This window comes from Neltuma alba, unplaced genomic scaffold, assembly GCF_004799145.2.
Source record: "Neltuma alba isolate B1F8T4 unplaced genomic scaffold, ASM479914v2 tig00011686_pilon, whole genome shotgun sequence".
NCBI classification, from domain to species: domain Eukaryota; kingdom Viridiplantae; phylum Streptophyta; class Magnoliopsida; order Fabales; family Fabaceae; genus Neltuma; species Neltuma alba.
In genome coordinates, this window is record NW_021636325.1 from 52,284 (window position 1) to 69,084 (window position 16,801).

The following is a 16,801-nucleotide window of genomic DNA, read 5'->3' on the forward strand; positions in this document are numbered from 1 at the left end:
TCATTCTCTTTTTTTTTTTTTAAAACAATTTCGTGTATTAAAAAAAATTGCACTTTAAAACTTGAGATAGTTTTATTATTAAAATTTAAAATACAAACTCGCTTTAGATATCCGCAGACCCCAAAATTACTCGTAGATAAGTTTGGGAGCATCGGCGGGTCGCAAAAAGTGCAACTGACTTAAAAAAGTAAATAATATTACATATTTCAACCAAAAAATGACATCTATGTTATATCTCCAAAAAGCTATGCTCTCAGGAAATGTGACCGAAACAAACTCGGAAGGGGGATTGGAATAATGGGGTCTGCTAACACTACACTCATTTACATTTCAGATATCCAAAAAATAATAGCCGGTCAAGAATATCCAACTTGAAGAACATATCACAACATCGACTCTATTAGTTTCTCATGTCCTTTTGCTATTTCTTTTTGAAAGATTTCTTGCTGGCTGCAGTATTAACCTGTTTTGAGAGGTAAGCTTCGTAGATTTCAACCACAATACGAGGGTTGCTCTCGACCAGATCCTCATACTCCTCATGCTTAGAAAGCTTGTCCATGTTGTCTGTGATTAATGCCAGGGCTGCATCTAGTAATTGTTTAGCATTATGTTGGTGAGCAAAGGCATAATTCGCGACTGCTTTTTCCCAGTTCAATCTGGCCGTCAAATACTTTTCACAGCATGCCTTGAGATGCTTCACCTGATACTTCTCAGCTAAAACTAACAGATCACAGGCCATTTGGTCATCAAGGCATGCTTCAGCAGTGTATAAATAATCAACAAAGGCACGAAGAGCATTGTATGACACATCACTAATCTTAATGGTACCACTTCGTCTTTCCTCCATATCATTTTCAAGCATTGCTCTGAACACTGGAGAGCGACTCACCTAATCACATAATATCAAGATAGCATCAAGTTCAGTATGAATACAAAGAAAATAGCAAGACAATCATCCCTACCAATAGCTCAGCAATTTTCGTTTTTTGGTTCATCTTACACCCAAAAATGAACAAGGAAAAGATTATAAACATGCTTACAAGTTAGAGTGCATGTCCCTTTGGTTACAGATAAAGCAACCCGGACTTTTACATTCATAAAGCGAATGTATGTAGTGCATACCGAGAAAGACAGAAGGGAGATTATGAGAGTAATAATGAGATGTAAACCTTGTATATAGTCTCACTCATCTGTGTCACTTTTTTTTTTTTTTTTTTGGGGGGGGGGGGGGGGGAATATACGAATGCACGAAGAACAAAGAGGCTTGGCACTTTGAAAATGAACCATGATGGATGTGTCTGTTTACCGATATACGGAGCATGCATGAGTCAGTACATAAAATCCATGCAGTATGGACTGATTTAGATGTGCATCTCATGTTTTTTTTTGGCCATCAGATGCGCATCTCATATAGTCACATGACAGTCCTTTACCAGAATTCCCCAAGGAAAGTTGAAAAGTAGAAAGGAAGCCAGATTTGGAAGAAAGAACTGTCATTCTTTCTACTTGCCACTCCAAGGAAACTTAAAATGATCTACAACCCATGATTCATACTTGACAGCTGACAGGGCAATTATAACGTATAAGAATATATGGACGCTGTGGTGAGAATCTTACTACCGGTCATCTGATAGTTAGCCTTTTAGGAACAATACAGCATTAAATTCAACAACTTATTGAAGTTCTTGCAAGGGGTATTTAGAATTCCTTTATAGCCTCAAAGCATTATTCATATGCACTGTATGAAAATTTGCTGATTTGTCTGACAGTCTTCAAAATTATTAAAATACACGAAAGCAAGCATACTGGGTTTCTCAAACTCTCTAGTGATAGATAAACCAGGAGGGGAAAAACATAGAGGACGTATTCATATCTTCTTGTTTTATGCTGCTTTATTTTCCCCGCTCATGTGTACTACGAGGCACACCCAAAACGCGCGTAATTCTCCAAGTGCCAAAGAAGACCAAAGCACTTGCCTAAGCGCAAGTGAAACTTGATTATTTTAAAAAGTCGCATCACTTTCTTCTCAGATAGTCAAATGCGAGTGCTTTTAACAGCAAAGCTGAAATCGATGAAACCCTTAACAAGAATAATTTCACAAGAATACAATGACCCAACTACATTATTAGCTTGGTTTTTTTTTTTTTTTGCCAACCATTATTAGCTTGGTATTAGTAACACAGATTATAATCCGTTGGCAAAAAAAAAAAAACAGAAAGAGATCATAATCCTCTGAGTGCCCCTGATTTGTGAGTTGAAAATATTAACAGGTAGACGATACAAGGCCCCCGCCGGAAGAAGAGAAAACTCCCGCTCCTCTGGTGAATAAGCAAAAGTAGCATAACAGAAAAAGTAGGACAAAACACGAGAATCCATGGGCCGGATGTTCAATAAAATCCTTTTGTTTTAAGATTCAAGTTAAAATCGAGTAGGATTACACAGCAAAGAGTGCTCTTCGAAAAAAGTTGACAGCTAAAGTCCAAATTTTGCCTCATCAGTGGTGGGTAGCCCTATGCTAAATCGAAACAGCACTGAAGAAGAATAGGTTTAATGGAAAAATTCATCAAACACATGGGTAAGGAGATACCGACCAGAACAACCCTGTGAGCTGGAACGGTCAGGGAGGGTGGATCAGAACTCTCATCGGAGGGAACCAAAATAACGTCAGTATCGGAGCGATTATGGTGATCAACAGGAGACAAGAGGCTGAGGAAGGCAACTTTGGCCTTCAAGTCATCGATCTCAGTCTTGAGCTCCTCCTCGGTCTCGTTGACTTCTTCATAGCACTCCCTGCAGGTGCCGGCATCTCCTGGGACGTAATAATCCTGGCATGAAAGGCACTGCATTGAGTTTTCGTCATCGGTTTCCTGCGTTTCCTCAAACTGGGACATTATCCCTTATTAGCCCGTCCCCCACTAAATCCTACGCTGTTTTGACTCTTTGGCACGGGCCTACGGCTTTGGAAGGGAAAAGGCATCCTAAGAGATGGTCAAAGCAATTAAGGGGGAAAAAAAAAAAAATTCCTCCGTTCATTACAATGAACCCATTCTATTATTCAGCGATCTTTTAATTTCTACCCCCATTTTCTAAGAATTATTTTATTTTTTTAATAAGGGATAATCACACTTAAATCCCCTGGAAGCAATTATATCATTGAATTGGGGGGGGGGGGAGTCGAGAAATTTTAATTGGAAAAAAAAAAACTGAACCCTATTTTCATTTTTCAACACAGAGAGTGAGGGAACTCGGAAAGTGTCACGCTGTTTCTCCGACTCTCCAGTGCTGTGTTTTGAAGTAGTCAAACTTAACAAGTTACTCCTCCCTCTCCAACCTTTCATTCTCAACCAATCTAAAACTACTGCAAAAACTTTCGTGTTTGTGTACGTGTATAAATGTATGTATCCAAATCTGTTCAGTGACTTTGTATTGAAATTAGTTTGAAATTTCATTAAAAAATGAAAAATCGTTTTAAATTAGTCTATTTTGGATTATATTGTCATTGTTTATTAGATAATATTTGTAATCGATGATGTAATTGTATGTTCTAGTAAATATTTAATTTAATAATTGAGGCAACCTTTTTTGATCCAAATTTATATCATGAATTCACATTATTATTCTGAGATACTCACACTTGCGAGTTTAATAACATTAATTACCATCATTTCCTTTTATCTTTTGCTGCTCTTGATCGCGAGGCCTAGCCCACGGGCCACGGTTGGGATCCACGCTTCAATCACCGGACCCTTGCTAATTCTTGAAGTAGCAAATTTATAATATACTACCTCCGTCCGGTCTTTAATATAAAACTCTGTTTGACTTTTATTTTGATTTTAAATATAAGACTCTAATCTACTTTATCTCATATTTATGTATTTTTTTCCAAAATAATCCTTCTAATAATAGTAGTTCTAACTAATATAGTTGATTAGTAAGGATATTTTAAGAAAGGCAATACATATTTATTACAAATAACTAACTTAACTTTTTTCCTTAATCTCCTCAAATTAATCAACTGGTTCTTATAATTAAAACGGAGATAGTAATATAATGCACCGTCACGCCCCTGATTATATTAACATTAATTTGTACGAAGGGAACTTTTACGGAAGAAATCGTCCGCAACAGGGTAGGGAATGTCATCAAGAAAACTGTTTCTTAACGATGACGTCCGACCCAAATATTTGCTCGCCTTCTATCAAAACAAAACAACCAAAAAAAGAAAAAAATTGCTCGCCGAGTAATTTATTATTAAACAGTTAAATACAGGTGTAGCACCAGTCATCTGTATTTGACTATTGACAAGACGTGGCCGCGCCAATGAACTCTGAGAACGCAACTGCGGCGATCAGGTCAAGTCTTCTTCAGGCGCTTTCTTTATCACCCACCTCGTAACGATTTTTAGTACTACTCAAGCCTGCTGAGTGGAGTTGCTTTCTCTTCTTTACAAGATGTGATGCCGTTTTTCTGTCGCCTTGAGCATCCACGCAATCAGGCTGCATATGCCAATACACTTCGTTAGATATCAAAGTGAAAGCAGACGCAAAGATCCGTTTAGTAACATTATTCAAGCATCGGAAGGGGTGCATTCGCCTCAGATAAGAGGCAAATTTTCTAGTTAAACGCTACACCCCAACCCAGGGAAAAAAAAGGTCTTCTGTTCAAAATGGAATTCCTGATCAGTCAGACTGTATAGGTTTCTCAAACGTGGAATTCATTGAAATTTTGCTTCTTCAAAAAAAAGTTGCCGTTTAATTGAACTGTAAAATAATTAACTTCTCCCACCGGAAATTACATTGGGATGATATCACCATTAGTCAGTCAATCTTATGGCTGTTTAAATTCTACCTTCCATATCACACGATTCACCAGCATGATAAGATTTGAGCAACGTCAAAACCAACAACCAAGATTATATTCTTAAAGGTTCACCTTGATAGATAGGGCTCTGTCAAAGCTCTCAATGGCACAATCAGGTTCGCCAAAATTTAGCTGAGCCCGGCCAAGTGTAACCCATGCCTGAAGAGACCGAGTTGCATATGAATAAGAGTTAGAAAAAGAGTTACATTACATCAGACATATGTAATCCATGATCAACCAATAACATAATTTTAAGCACCAATGTTTTAATACAAACAACAGACAAAAGCTTTCAAAGATCCAACAGATACGATTCAATGATGATTTTGTTTTATAATAAAAAACAAAATGACAATATATCAGAGATAAGAGATATTAGCCAAGGGCAGGCATTTATAGAACCAAAAAGGACTGAAAAAAGTCAACAGGCTGACACAGCATCTAGAGGAATTTGATGCTATTAAAAAACTAAAGTAAGCTGGAGAGGAGTAACAATCCAGCAATCTCCGATCTTAGGTTTGCTGAAACTCTCTACTGGTCTCAAACAAGAGAAATATGCCACTTGGTTCTGAACCTAACGGCCTAGACTTGCAACGCTAGAGATTTTCCAGCATTAATTCTCTTTTATCAATTTTAAGACACATCATAACAACAGGTGGGAATCAATCATGTAAAATACAGGTGTTCTGTCTACATGATTCCGAAATGTATTTATTTATGTATATACATAAATGCCGGAGCTTGACTACATGAGCCAGCCAAATAACCAATAATTACTCCATATTCCAATATCAAAGAATTTGAGCATCATAATAAGGAAACCAGACTTCATAAATCTAATTGACCATACATGTTACATAGAACAATATCAAAGCAGCTTTATTAGGTTGAGAAGCTTCTAACAATATCTTTCAAATGATACAAACACAACATAAAGCTTTTAAGACCCAAAAAAAATCCTCTAAATACGACAATGTAACAATTCAAAATATTCACAATATTCACTACTACGATAATTCTAAATTATAAACATCATACCTCAGCCCATGATGGCTGCAATTCCGTAGCTCCTGCCATATAGAAGCGGTGAATGAGCATATTGAGCACTAAGTCAATAGTGCTTTGAGTAAATATATGCCAAAACATGTGGCTTCCAAACTCCAGAACATAATTAAAAATATACAGATGGAAAAGCTTATGGTCTAAGTCCAGAAGAGTTTTTCAATAAGTTTATAGGACTTAGAACACGTCAAAAAAGATTAATAGTAGCAGAAACTGTTCATTTATTTTATTGAATCTTGGAATTGGAGATATAATAACGTACAGTTAAAATACACAAGATTAAGAATAGAGAGCAGGGACACACGGATTGCAGCCTTCAAAGCATTCCAAGCATCTCCAATTTCCAGGAGAACTTGGGCTTTCTGTTCATGTAAAACAGCAACATCAGGTGTCAATGACAGAGCAGACTCCCATTTACCTAATGCCTCCCCGTACTTCCCATCCTGCATGAAAGGGTGTGGTACAAGTAAAAAGACACAATTTTCAGTCCATGTAACAATTGCTTGACATTGATAAAGTCATTAAAATGAGATTGAACTTTCCCAAGAGTATTCGAATGGATAGAAGCGAAAAATCGATCGAAAGATATCTCAGAGCTGAACAGAAAAGTTAAGGAAACTGACAGAGGAAAATTTCCAGAAAAATAGGTGGTAAAAATATAGGAGAATTAACAACAACAGGAGGAAGTAGCCTTTGGAAAATCCCAGAACATTCCAGTAACAACAAGAATAAAGAGCATTTCACCTCAAAATATTGTTTATGTAAATTTAGTATTTAATCTTTTACACGACAAAAAGGTGTTATTCGTAATGCAAAGGGATTTGTAATGGTAGTCACAACTTGGAATCAGTGAACATCTGCCTAACTAAACGCTACCCTGTGGCACACCGTAGGGAAATATCACGGCTTCTAAAACAATTCTCTCCTTTGCCCTCCAGATTAAAAAAATGAACTGAGGGATAAAAACAGTGATAGTAATACCTCAGCAAGCTTGTCTCCCTGAGCTTGAAATTCTTTGGCCAGACGTCTTGCTTCCGATAAGTCAGAGTGATGGGGACTGTCCCGATCTTCGGATTGGTCCGAGTTACGAGCACCGGTTTCGGCATCTTTATTGCCCCGCAAACGAGCATGGTCTTGATGAGGAGTCACATCCTCCTCTTGATGCTCAAAAGGAAGGTTACTGAAGTTGGACACCGCCGGCAACGAGCGTTTCTTGCTGTTCTTCCACGTCACTTTCATTTCCTTCTTCCTTCCAATTTTCCTCGCCTTCCTCCCATAGGCTCCGTTCCCCACCCCTCCCCTCGCTCTTGGATGCTTCACATAATCTGGAACCTTGCTGGGCTGTTGGCCCAAAAATTGAAGCTTGTTAGGCCCACCCCGGTTTTACCAACCCAGACTGACGTTCTCGTTACCATCCTTTTGGGTCTGAACTGTAAAGAAATATACCCAAGTAGGCATTTGGGCTTTAATTATTTTTATGATCATATAACTTTTTCTCCTGAAACTTAGGTCTATTTTAGTATTGATCCCTTAAATTTAAAACATGTGTTTTTACTCCATAAAATTTAATTTATCTTAAAATCTGTAAAAGTGTAATATTATTAAAATCTTCTGAAATATTATAAATAGCATTAAACTAATGATGTAGACTCACTAAATGATATCTAGCTAAATCTTATGCAAATAGCAAAGAGAAAAAAAATAAAGAAAATGTCTTCAAAATGTAGTTGTCTAACCTTTTTTTTCCCTGGATGTTTCTTTGAGGGACTGTTTACTACATTGTGTTTTAAAAACTCATTATTCTCTGTATAATCTGTTATCCACACAATTTTTAACTAGGCGTGATCTAGTGAGTCCGTGTTATTATTTTAACTCCATTCTTACAGTTAGGCAAATTTTAAGATTGTTACATTTTTAAAGACTAAGGTTTTAAGACAAATTAAATTTGGGGGACTGAACCACATGTTTAAAATTTGAGAAACCAAAATAAAAATGGACTCAGATTTTAAGAATAGAAAATTATATTAACCCAACAAAAAAGCATTAAAAACATTTAGGTATTTCAACTTATACAATGAACAAACTTTGTTTCACTTGAATAAAAATAATTATATTTTCGTCCATTATTCTAGTTAACGATATTTTAATTTATCTCTGAATTTAAAGTCCACCTGTTTTGATTTAATTTGAAAATAGGCATAGAAATTATATAAACTTAAGTTCTTTATCATGCAAGAGAAACGGTGGTGTTCATGTGTTACATAAAATTTGCAGCAATATTCGGAATTTCGTGCTGGAAGCTACGGGAATGGCGTAAGCATAACCGCACTTTGTTCGGCCAAGAGGATGTCCAAGCGCATCACGGTGTAAACGAGTCGCCTTCCCTTTGCGATTACACTGCAAAAAAGGATTTCATGTCTGGTTGTTCGTTAGCTGAGCTTTGCTTTTGTTGTACTCAGAACTGACTTTGTTCTCATCGCATAAATAATATACATCTTCTTTTCACGGAAAAAAAAAAAAAAGTTTGCAGCAGTACCCAGGCAGGGTTGCTGTTGGTTCTTGAAATACGTGTCTCTTTTATTAATTTTTCACACGTGTGTCGGACGTTTGATTTGTTTAGTTCACATGAAAAAAATAAGTTTGCCTATGATGTTTTTACTAAAATATTTTTAATAACTATATATTTTAGTTAAATTTATTATTTAATAAATATTTAATATGTATAACTATTATAAATATTATTTTAAAAAATAAATAAATATAAGAAATAAAGTAAATTAAAGTTTTATATTTAAAACCAAATTAAATAAAAAATAGTTTTATATTAAAAATTAGAGTTAGTAATTTTTAATGCAAAGTTGTTAAGAATTTAGTGTATGTTTACCCAAATAATAGAATCTAAAAATAATTCAAAAAATAAAATTAATTAATTTTAAACTACAGTAATATATTAAGCTCAAGACTTAGTTTCAAATAATTAATTTATAGATAACAAATAATTAGTTAAACTAGTTAAAAATAATAAATAAATTACAAATATATTTTTATAATAAATGAGAAAAATATAAAAAAGAATATATAAAAAATATGCCAAAAAATAAGAAATAAATAATCTAAAATAAAATTAAAAATAGTAAGATATTAAAATTGATCATCCTCCTCCTCAAATTTAAAACTTATCTTCTCGAGGAGTACGCTGCTTGGTGAGTGACGAAGGCTGGGCGTAACGGATGCGTGTGAAAAAGTAAAACGGTGTCTGACTGATTGGACATCACCAACTCACTGAGGACCGGGGGAAGTGAATACTTGTGGCCACATGCCCAATCCTGATTGGATTTGACAACCTTTCTCAATTTAGTCTCACCCAACCCTGTGATGTGATATGAGTTACGCTAGGATGCTAACTGCCGCCATAGCCTTCAAACTACGAGCAATATGCAAGCCGCCCGTGTCTGTTGGGTTTCATTCCTGTTCACCGCGTAAAAGAGCTCGCAAACAGAAACTCTTTTTGACTTTTGAACTCACCCCCCATCTTTTCACCCTCTCCTGATTCTGCCACTACTCCGTATGGCATACTCCGTCTTATTTTCTTTTTTAATTTTATCTCGCGTGAACGTCTAGTTTTACACATAGGTAATATGTCAGGATTTGTTCAAAACCAGGCTAATGACGTTTTTAGTCACTCCTGCATTCAACCTCGATCTCCCCTCGAATTCTCAGTTGAAGAGAGATCTTTCACTCGTGAGACAGAAATGACAGTGGAAAATTAAAGTCAAAGTCGCTTTTTTTTTTTTTTGAGGGGGGGAGGGTTGTGGATAATAGGTCATTAAAGTGAGCGGTTTTCAACTTTTAATACACACGACAGGCCTGGATGAAAAGGGAAAAAATCTCAGTGGAAGAAAAAATAATGTTAAATAAATTACCACTACTTCTGTTTAGAATCCAATAATGATCAGCTTAAATGGCCAACTATAGCGGGCATTTTTAACAGTTTCTTAAAAATAAAAATAAAAAGTAAGTTCGTGGCTCAAAATTTCAAGCATCATTTTATTAGCCTGTATATGTAAGCATCAGCGCATCACGTAATCATTAGGGCACGGGCCAAGCAAGAGCTTGTAAGATCCTTATTTATTACTCCTTCCGTTCCTTATTATAAGAGACGAATAACCGAATTACGTTGATAAAAAAAACAGTTAAAATTAGTTAAGAACAATTAATGTATAAAAAATATAATTTTTTTTTCTAAAAATACCCTCATTAATAAGGAGAGAGAGTATGAGGGAGAACAATGATAAATTATTAAAAAGAAAGAGAAGTAGGAAGGAGAGAGAGTGTGAGTTGGAGACAATAAATATAGGTAAAATAGAAAATTAACACAAAAATAGAGACAACTTTTAAGCGTCTCTTATATATAGAAACATGTCATAAGCATCAAATATCTCTTATAATAAGGAACGGAGGGAGTATATGAATGTCGTTTGTTTTTTGATTTAAAAGAAAAAGGAAACGTGAAACCATCCATTTATCTGCTGAATTGCAAATTATCTGCATACAGCAGGGTGACGAGTGTGTTGGGAGGAGGGGAAGGTGCTTCCCCCTCCACATTATAATGTTTATTTCAAGGCCCCTATAATTTATCTTTCATTTTAAAAAAATAATCACATTTTTGTTTACCACTAATGCTCTGACATGGCCCAGCGAATGAAGATGGCCTTTTGCCCAGCCGCCAATGTTGACGAGCAAAAGGGGAACTTTGGAGATCGTCTCCTCCTCTCCTTCCGTTTGGGTATTTAAGTATTTCAATCTAAATATTCACCTCAGCAAATCTCAATAAAAAGGCTAATTAAAAATTGTAATTATGTAAAATTGTATTTGTTTTTCAAAGATATTGTTTATGAGAAGTGAGCGGTAAGTGCGATCCGACATAGTGATATATCATGTCATTAATGAACCCCAGAAATAAAGTAAAAATATTAGTTAGATTTTCATACATATTTTAAACATATACTCGTATCTTATAAACACATTTAAATTATCCTAAAATTATACTATTTTATATATTAAACCGGATGGGGAAGCAGCTCTGGAATCAACCAACAAAAAGAAAAAGAAGATAATGTTTCATTTGAATTCCAGATGTGAACTTGAATCCCCGGAGAAAGAACATTGCAACGTTCCAAGGACAGTTTGTGTACCGCAGTTTTTTTATTTTTGCAAATCTTACAGTGTATTTGTTTGTTTTTAATGTAAGATCATTTAGAAACTGTCTGAATGATGGGGTTTTTACACTCAGAGGTGGCTGGGATATATGAGAGCAATACACTGATTAATGCATCTTAAACGACGCTAACCAATTTGAATTACTATTCCCCCTCCTGTTCAAAATTCTCCCTCCCGTTCTATATATAGGCTTCATTTTTAAGGAGGAATCTGGTCCAAAATATAAGTTTTATTTTTTAATTTGTCTGAGCATTAATTATCTTTTTTCCTATTTTACTATTAGTTGACTCTATTTAGTACTCCATCTCTCTTATTAATATTACCTTCATATATTCTCTTTCATTATTTTTATTTATTGCCTTCCTCATTTACTCTCTTAATAAAAAGGGGCAAATTTAAAAAAAATACATTTCTTACATATTTATTATTTTTAACTAATTCTAGCTGCTAGTTCGTTAATGTGATTCGGTTATTTGAAACTTATATATAGGATTAGAGGGGTACAAGATAAATTTTGTTGGAGGGACTTGGTATTTTATAAGATAACATTTATATTTAACTAAGTATTTAATGAGTTTTTTTTTTCTTTACAATTTTACACCTAACACATAGTATTCTCTTTTCTTTTTTATTTATTTATTGCATCTTTTACTCTTTTTTTATTAATAAAGGCATATTTGGCAAAAAATATGTGTTTTACATATTTATCGTTTTAAACTGATTTTAACTAATTTTTTATAAACATAAATGAATAAAGTTTATCTTATATTCCTCTGGTCTTATTTATAGAACAGAAAGAGAAGATATTTTTTAGTCATATTTATATGGTGTTGAGAGAAATTTTTTTATATTGATATATAATTTTACTTTTTATTTAGTATTCGGTCAATTCTATATATGTGAAATATAGTGTATATTAACTAAAAATAAAATTTGAAAGTAGTTGAATTTTAAACAGTTATCAGAGTTTAATGTTTTTTTTTCCCATGTAAGATATTAAAAGTAATGTATAAATAAAATTAAAGGAGTATTTTGACACGGATGGAGTGGTGGTTCTGTGTGAGGCGGTTGGGTTGCCCAAAAAAAAAACACAATGAGGCGGTCGATGGGAAAAGGGAGAGCGCAATAACGGAAGACTGGAAGGCATCTTTTACGGCCAGACAGTACAAAGCGATTGATCCTCGTCTATAATTTCACACGTGGAGGAGCTCGGACAACTGAATGACCGATGGCAAGGGACACGATGACTTGGCATGGGGAAAGCTAAATCTACACATTAAACCATCACCACAGGCTAGAATTTGGGAAATCTTTGGAAACTTCTTTCCCACGCAGTGATATTATAATTATCATTAATAATAATGAAACAGGATTAGATGGGTTCTCAGCCGCCGCCATCTTCCGCCGCAGTGGGCCCCCTCTCTAGCCAAGCCTACAAGGCCGGCCGGTCATCACTATTCATCAGGAGCACCAACGTGTCGAAGGCCATACACACGCGCACGCATACAGAGATCGCTCCTTCTGTACTTAATTCCCTCTTTTTTCAGCCCTTGCTCGCCACATCTATAATCTATACAGCACCTGCCACTTCCCAATCCGATATGCGCTGCTCTAGAAAGTAAAGCAATTTCTTCATTAAAGAGAAAATTATAAACAGATCCAACGCAAGGCCTGTTATAGAGGAACAAAATTACTATTAACAAAGTATTATCTCAATAAGATATCATTTGTAAATTATAAACAACATTTATGATTAAGATGGGAGGAATTATAACAATTTTAATTCGTTATAAGGCAGGGTCTTGTAATTAATTAATTATCATGCGTTTATCATTATGATGTGAGAATTAAATGAAGAATGATACAACTCCGGTGAACTGGGTGGGCAACAAAAAAAATAAAGAATGACACAAGGAATAAAGCGCAGTGAGACTGGATAGCCAAGATTGGGGAGTTAAACCAAAAAAACAAACAAAAAAGAAAGACACGGTGAGAGTTGAGACTGGCCAGTAAGAAAACAAAAGGCGGGCCGCGGGTGTCCATATCAGGTGGGGTCCATATCACTGCTGCCATTTTTTTCTAGGATTGTTCAGTATCGGCGTATCTTTCCTCAAAAGTAGGGGCCACGGTCCTCCTCATTCTCTGGCCTATAAATTTCAAGGAAGGGAGGACCTGGACCGGTCACAGATAGGGGCAGCTGGGCAGGCGAAGAGAAGAAGACAAAGCTCAAAGCCGATCGGATGGACAAAACAGCCAAAGAGCCTCGCAAGTTCAAGACCAAAGCATCGGTGATTCCTCATCCCAGGAAATCAGTAAAGAGAATTATGTACGAGACTGGGGTAGATTTTTTTGCTCGCTTGTTTTCCTCTCAAGGAGATTCTTCCGACGGCGTCCACGGCGTTTCTGACCTCACTGCTCCTGTGCTCGCAGCATCGCTGCCCAAAAACTTCAAGCGCATATATCCTACTATGCACGATAACTGAATAGCCAGAAGCGCACTCTCTTTCACGATGACCGACAAAGTTTCGTTGCTGGGATTTCATTCTCCGTAAAACCTCTGTTTCTGATCGCCGTAATGTAATTCCACGTTTGATAGTACTCCAGTTATCATTCACGCCTCAATGGTTGGGTTTCCATGTTGGTCCCATACAAAAATTTTCGGTTTCCATATGCATCATTTTGGGCTTTTTATGTTTCAATTTGAATAGAGAGAAACGATATTTTCCACTTACTCCGACTGTGAAACTAGAGCCTACACTGACGAAATGAAAGGAGATCCCATTAAATTTGAAGATCCAGTATGGAATGCTTTCCAGCTTGTCTATGGTAATAAAGGAATATTCATGAGGTCAAATTGATCAAACCAAGTGCGTCGCGTGGGAGAGTATGAAAAGTTAAAAAACAGAGCATGCAAGGATCTTCTTGTATTTCGTCAGACATTTTCCAACCACAATAACTAGGACTTGCATAACCAAATGTTTATTTGTAGAATGCATTGATTTTACTTTCACAAGTCCCAATCCTTTCCCTTCCTCAGTTCTGGGTTTTTCAAACCGGAAACTCCTCCGCAGAAATGATACTGTTGTAGAAGAAGAGGATGATGGTTCGATTTCAGAGGCCGCTGTAACACTAGAAAATGACTAAAATAACCATTTTACTCCATAGCAATCACCTTAGATGCCTTTTTTTTTTTTTTTTAAAGACGCGTCCATTGTATCGAAGCTCCATTTCATTAAAGGAGGATGGACGTAATGCCAGTTCCCTAAAACAAAGGGCTGAATCCATTACATTCAATCAGCTACTAAATGGAAAAGCGGAGCAGAAATTAACTTGGGGAAATGATAGACCTAAACAATATGTAAAGAGGAGAATAATACTTTTTCAGTCTAAATATAAGATTTTTATACACACTAATATAAAAATTTTATATTTAGCACTGGAAAAGTATAAATATAATACTCATTTTATAGTATAATTTTTATATTTACAGTAGGAGAAGTATTTAATAAGAAAGATTCGTCCAAAAAATATTTAAAAGAGAGTTGAAAAGGGGAAAGGATGGGTCCAACGTCCAGGGTGAGGGTTATGTTCATTCATGGATGCAGCAGGCGCTTGCTCTTCTTCGAGTGTCGCAATTTTCTTCCTGATTCCTGTTCTGCTTTTGCTTTCAGGCTTCAACCCCACCTAATCTTGTTGAGCTTGACTAATACGGACTTCAATACATGACAGGCATAAAATTTAGAATTAATGATATCTTTACTCTCTAAATTTTGATCTTTTAAAATTAGAAATTACTAAATAGTTTTCTTCCCTAAAATTTAAAACAAATACTACCTGCTGTTCAAAATATAAGCTAAACTTTCTTAAAAAGGTTAATTTTTTTATAAGATAATATTCACTTTCATCCCAACAGTTAATAAGTTTTTTCCAATTTTACCCCTATATATTCTCTTTTATTTTTAATTTATTTATTGTATCTTTTACTTATTCTTTTCATTAATAAGGGTATATTAAGAAAAACAAATATATACCTTACACATTTATTGTTTTAAATTAATTTTAATTAGTTTCTTGATAAACGTAAATAGATAAAATTTAGCTTATATATTTTAAATCAGACGGAGTAATTTTGACCCCTTAGAATTTGACCTCATCCTAATATGTTTAATGAATTTTGGTTCTTAAAATAGTGTTTTGGTTTCCTAAAACCATGATCAAAATTAAAATGAGATTAAATTTAAAAAATAAAATTATTAGTCTCAAATTTTAGAGATTAAATTAAAATGATCTCAAATTTCATGAACAAAAATCTCTAGTTTAAAATTTCATGAATTAAAATCAAAATCCAATCAAATTTTATGAAAAAGATTATATTAACTTTAAAATTTATAACAAATTTTTGAACTGAACGGCAAAAAATTTCAATTGAATCAAAATTATAGAAAATTGTGTTGCAATGAATTTAGAATTTAATGACAGGATTTTGATTGAGTTAAAGTTATTGAAATCAAATGATTAATTTTTCTTATTATTTTTTGTCACTAATATTGAATCAATTTTTTTTTAATCTTTATAAGATCCAACGGAAACGTCGACGGAAGCAAAAATTAATTGGCTCAAGGACCGGTGTTGTTCTGTTCCCCCGAGTCGTGTTTTTTCGCATTGGGGAAAAAAAAAATCGAACCAATGCGGATTCGTCACCTAATATCCCCAATAAAAAAAGAAGAAGAAGAAGGGAGAAAGATCAAAAAGACGAGACAAAACAGTCATTACCAATAACATCCTTCGGGCACGGGCCGCCCTTGACTGTTAGACTGGGGATCGGACCCGAACTGAGCTGACTGGGCTTAGAATGAGTCCGCACAAAGTTACTTTTATTTTATTTTATAGGCCTAGTATATATTATCTCCCGTTTATTTTCTCTCTTTCCCATTTCTCTACCTGCTTCATTTTAAGCTTTTCTACTCAACTAAGCGTGAGCATGTGCTACAACGTGAATGATTGAGAATATATTATAAATAATTTTTCAGTTTTGATTTACAAAATACAAAGTAAGTATGTGAGAAACATTTTGTCTTAACTTATGTAAAATATACTTATAAGTGATTTCAAATATGATAACAAATGAAGCCTAAATCTTTTAATTATGCTTCTTATTTCATATAGTTGTACTTTGGAGACTTTTTGTTTTTGTCAATCTTTTCAATGTTCTATAAGTTGAAGGGAATTTAATTCCATACACATAATTTTATACTCCTCAAGTCCTAAATATAAAATATTTATATTAGTGCGTATAAGGGTCTTATATTTAGGATCGGAGAAGTATTATTTTGCAGCGTTTGAAATTTCCAAAGGTGGCAGCCATGGATTGGACCAGATAGATGGCTAGCATATATTTTTGTAGGAATTTAATAGATAGTTTCCTTGATTAATATTAAGAAACTGGAAATTCTTCTCCGCGCCTTTCACGGAGCGCATTCTGATTTTGCATGACAACCACACACACTAGTGTGTAAAAGTTAAGTCCTAAAAGAACATATAAAATCCTGATTCCTGATTCTTGAAAGTCAGCGTACGTCGGAGTATTATTACTCGGCATGGACATGTCATGGGCTAATTAAACCTACAACTACGTGTGGAATTTCCTGTAGATCTCTTT

The 16,801-nt window shown here is 34.9% G+C and overlaps 2 protein-coding genes across 2 annotated transcripts; both read right to left on the bottom strand.

The window, feature by feature from the left end:
* Positions 1-47: 47 nt before the first annotated feature.
* LOC114716711 (BTB/POZ domain-containing protein At4g08455) lies at positions 48-15,908 on the bottom strand. Its single transcript, XM_028901756.1, has 3 exons — positions 15,897-15,908; positions 2,592-2,915; positions 48-889 (listed from the first exon to the last, which is right to left on the bottom strand). The coding sequence occupies exons 2-3, from the start codon at positions 2,889-2,891 to the stop codon at positions 422-424; spliced, it is 768 nt and encodes a 255-aa protein (XP_028757589.1). The 5' UTR covers positions 2,892-2,915; positions 15,897-15,908; the 3' UTR covers positions 48-421.
* Positions 4,058-7,181, bottom strand: LOC114716712 (tetratricopeptide repeat protein 33). Its single transcript, XM_028901757.1, has 5 exons — positions 6,904-7,181; positions 6,227-6,365; positions 5,899-5,930; positions 4,933-5,019; positions 4,058-4,496 (listed from the first exon to the last, which is right to left on the bottom strand). The coding sequence occupies exons 1-5, from the start codon at positions 7,159-7,161 to the stop codon at positions 4,365-4,367; spliced, it is 648 nt and encodes a 215-aa protein (XP_028757590.1). The 5' UTR covers positions 7,162-7,181; the 3' UTR covers positions 4,058-4,364.
* Positions 15,909-16,801: the final 893 nt, after the last annotated feature.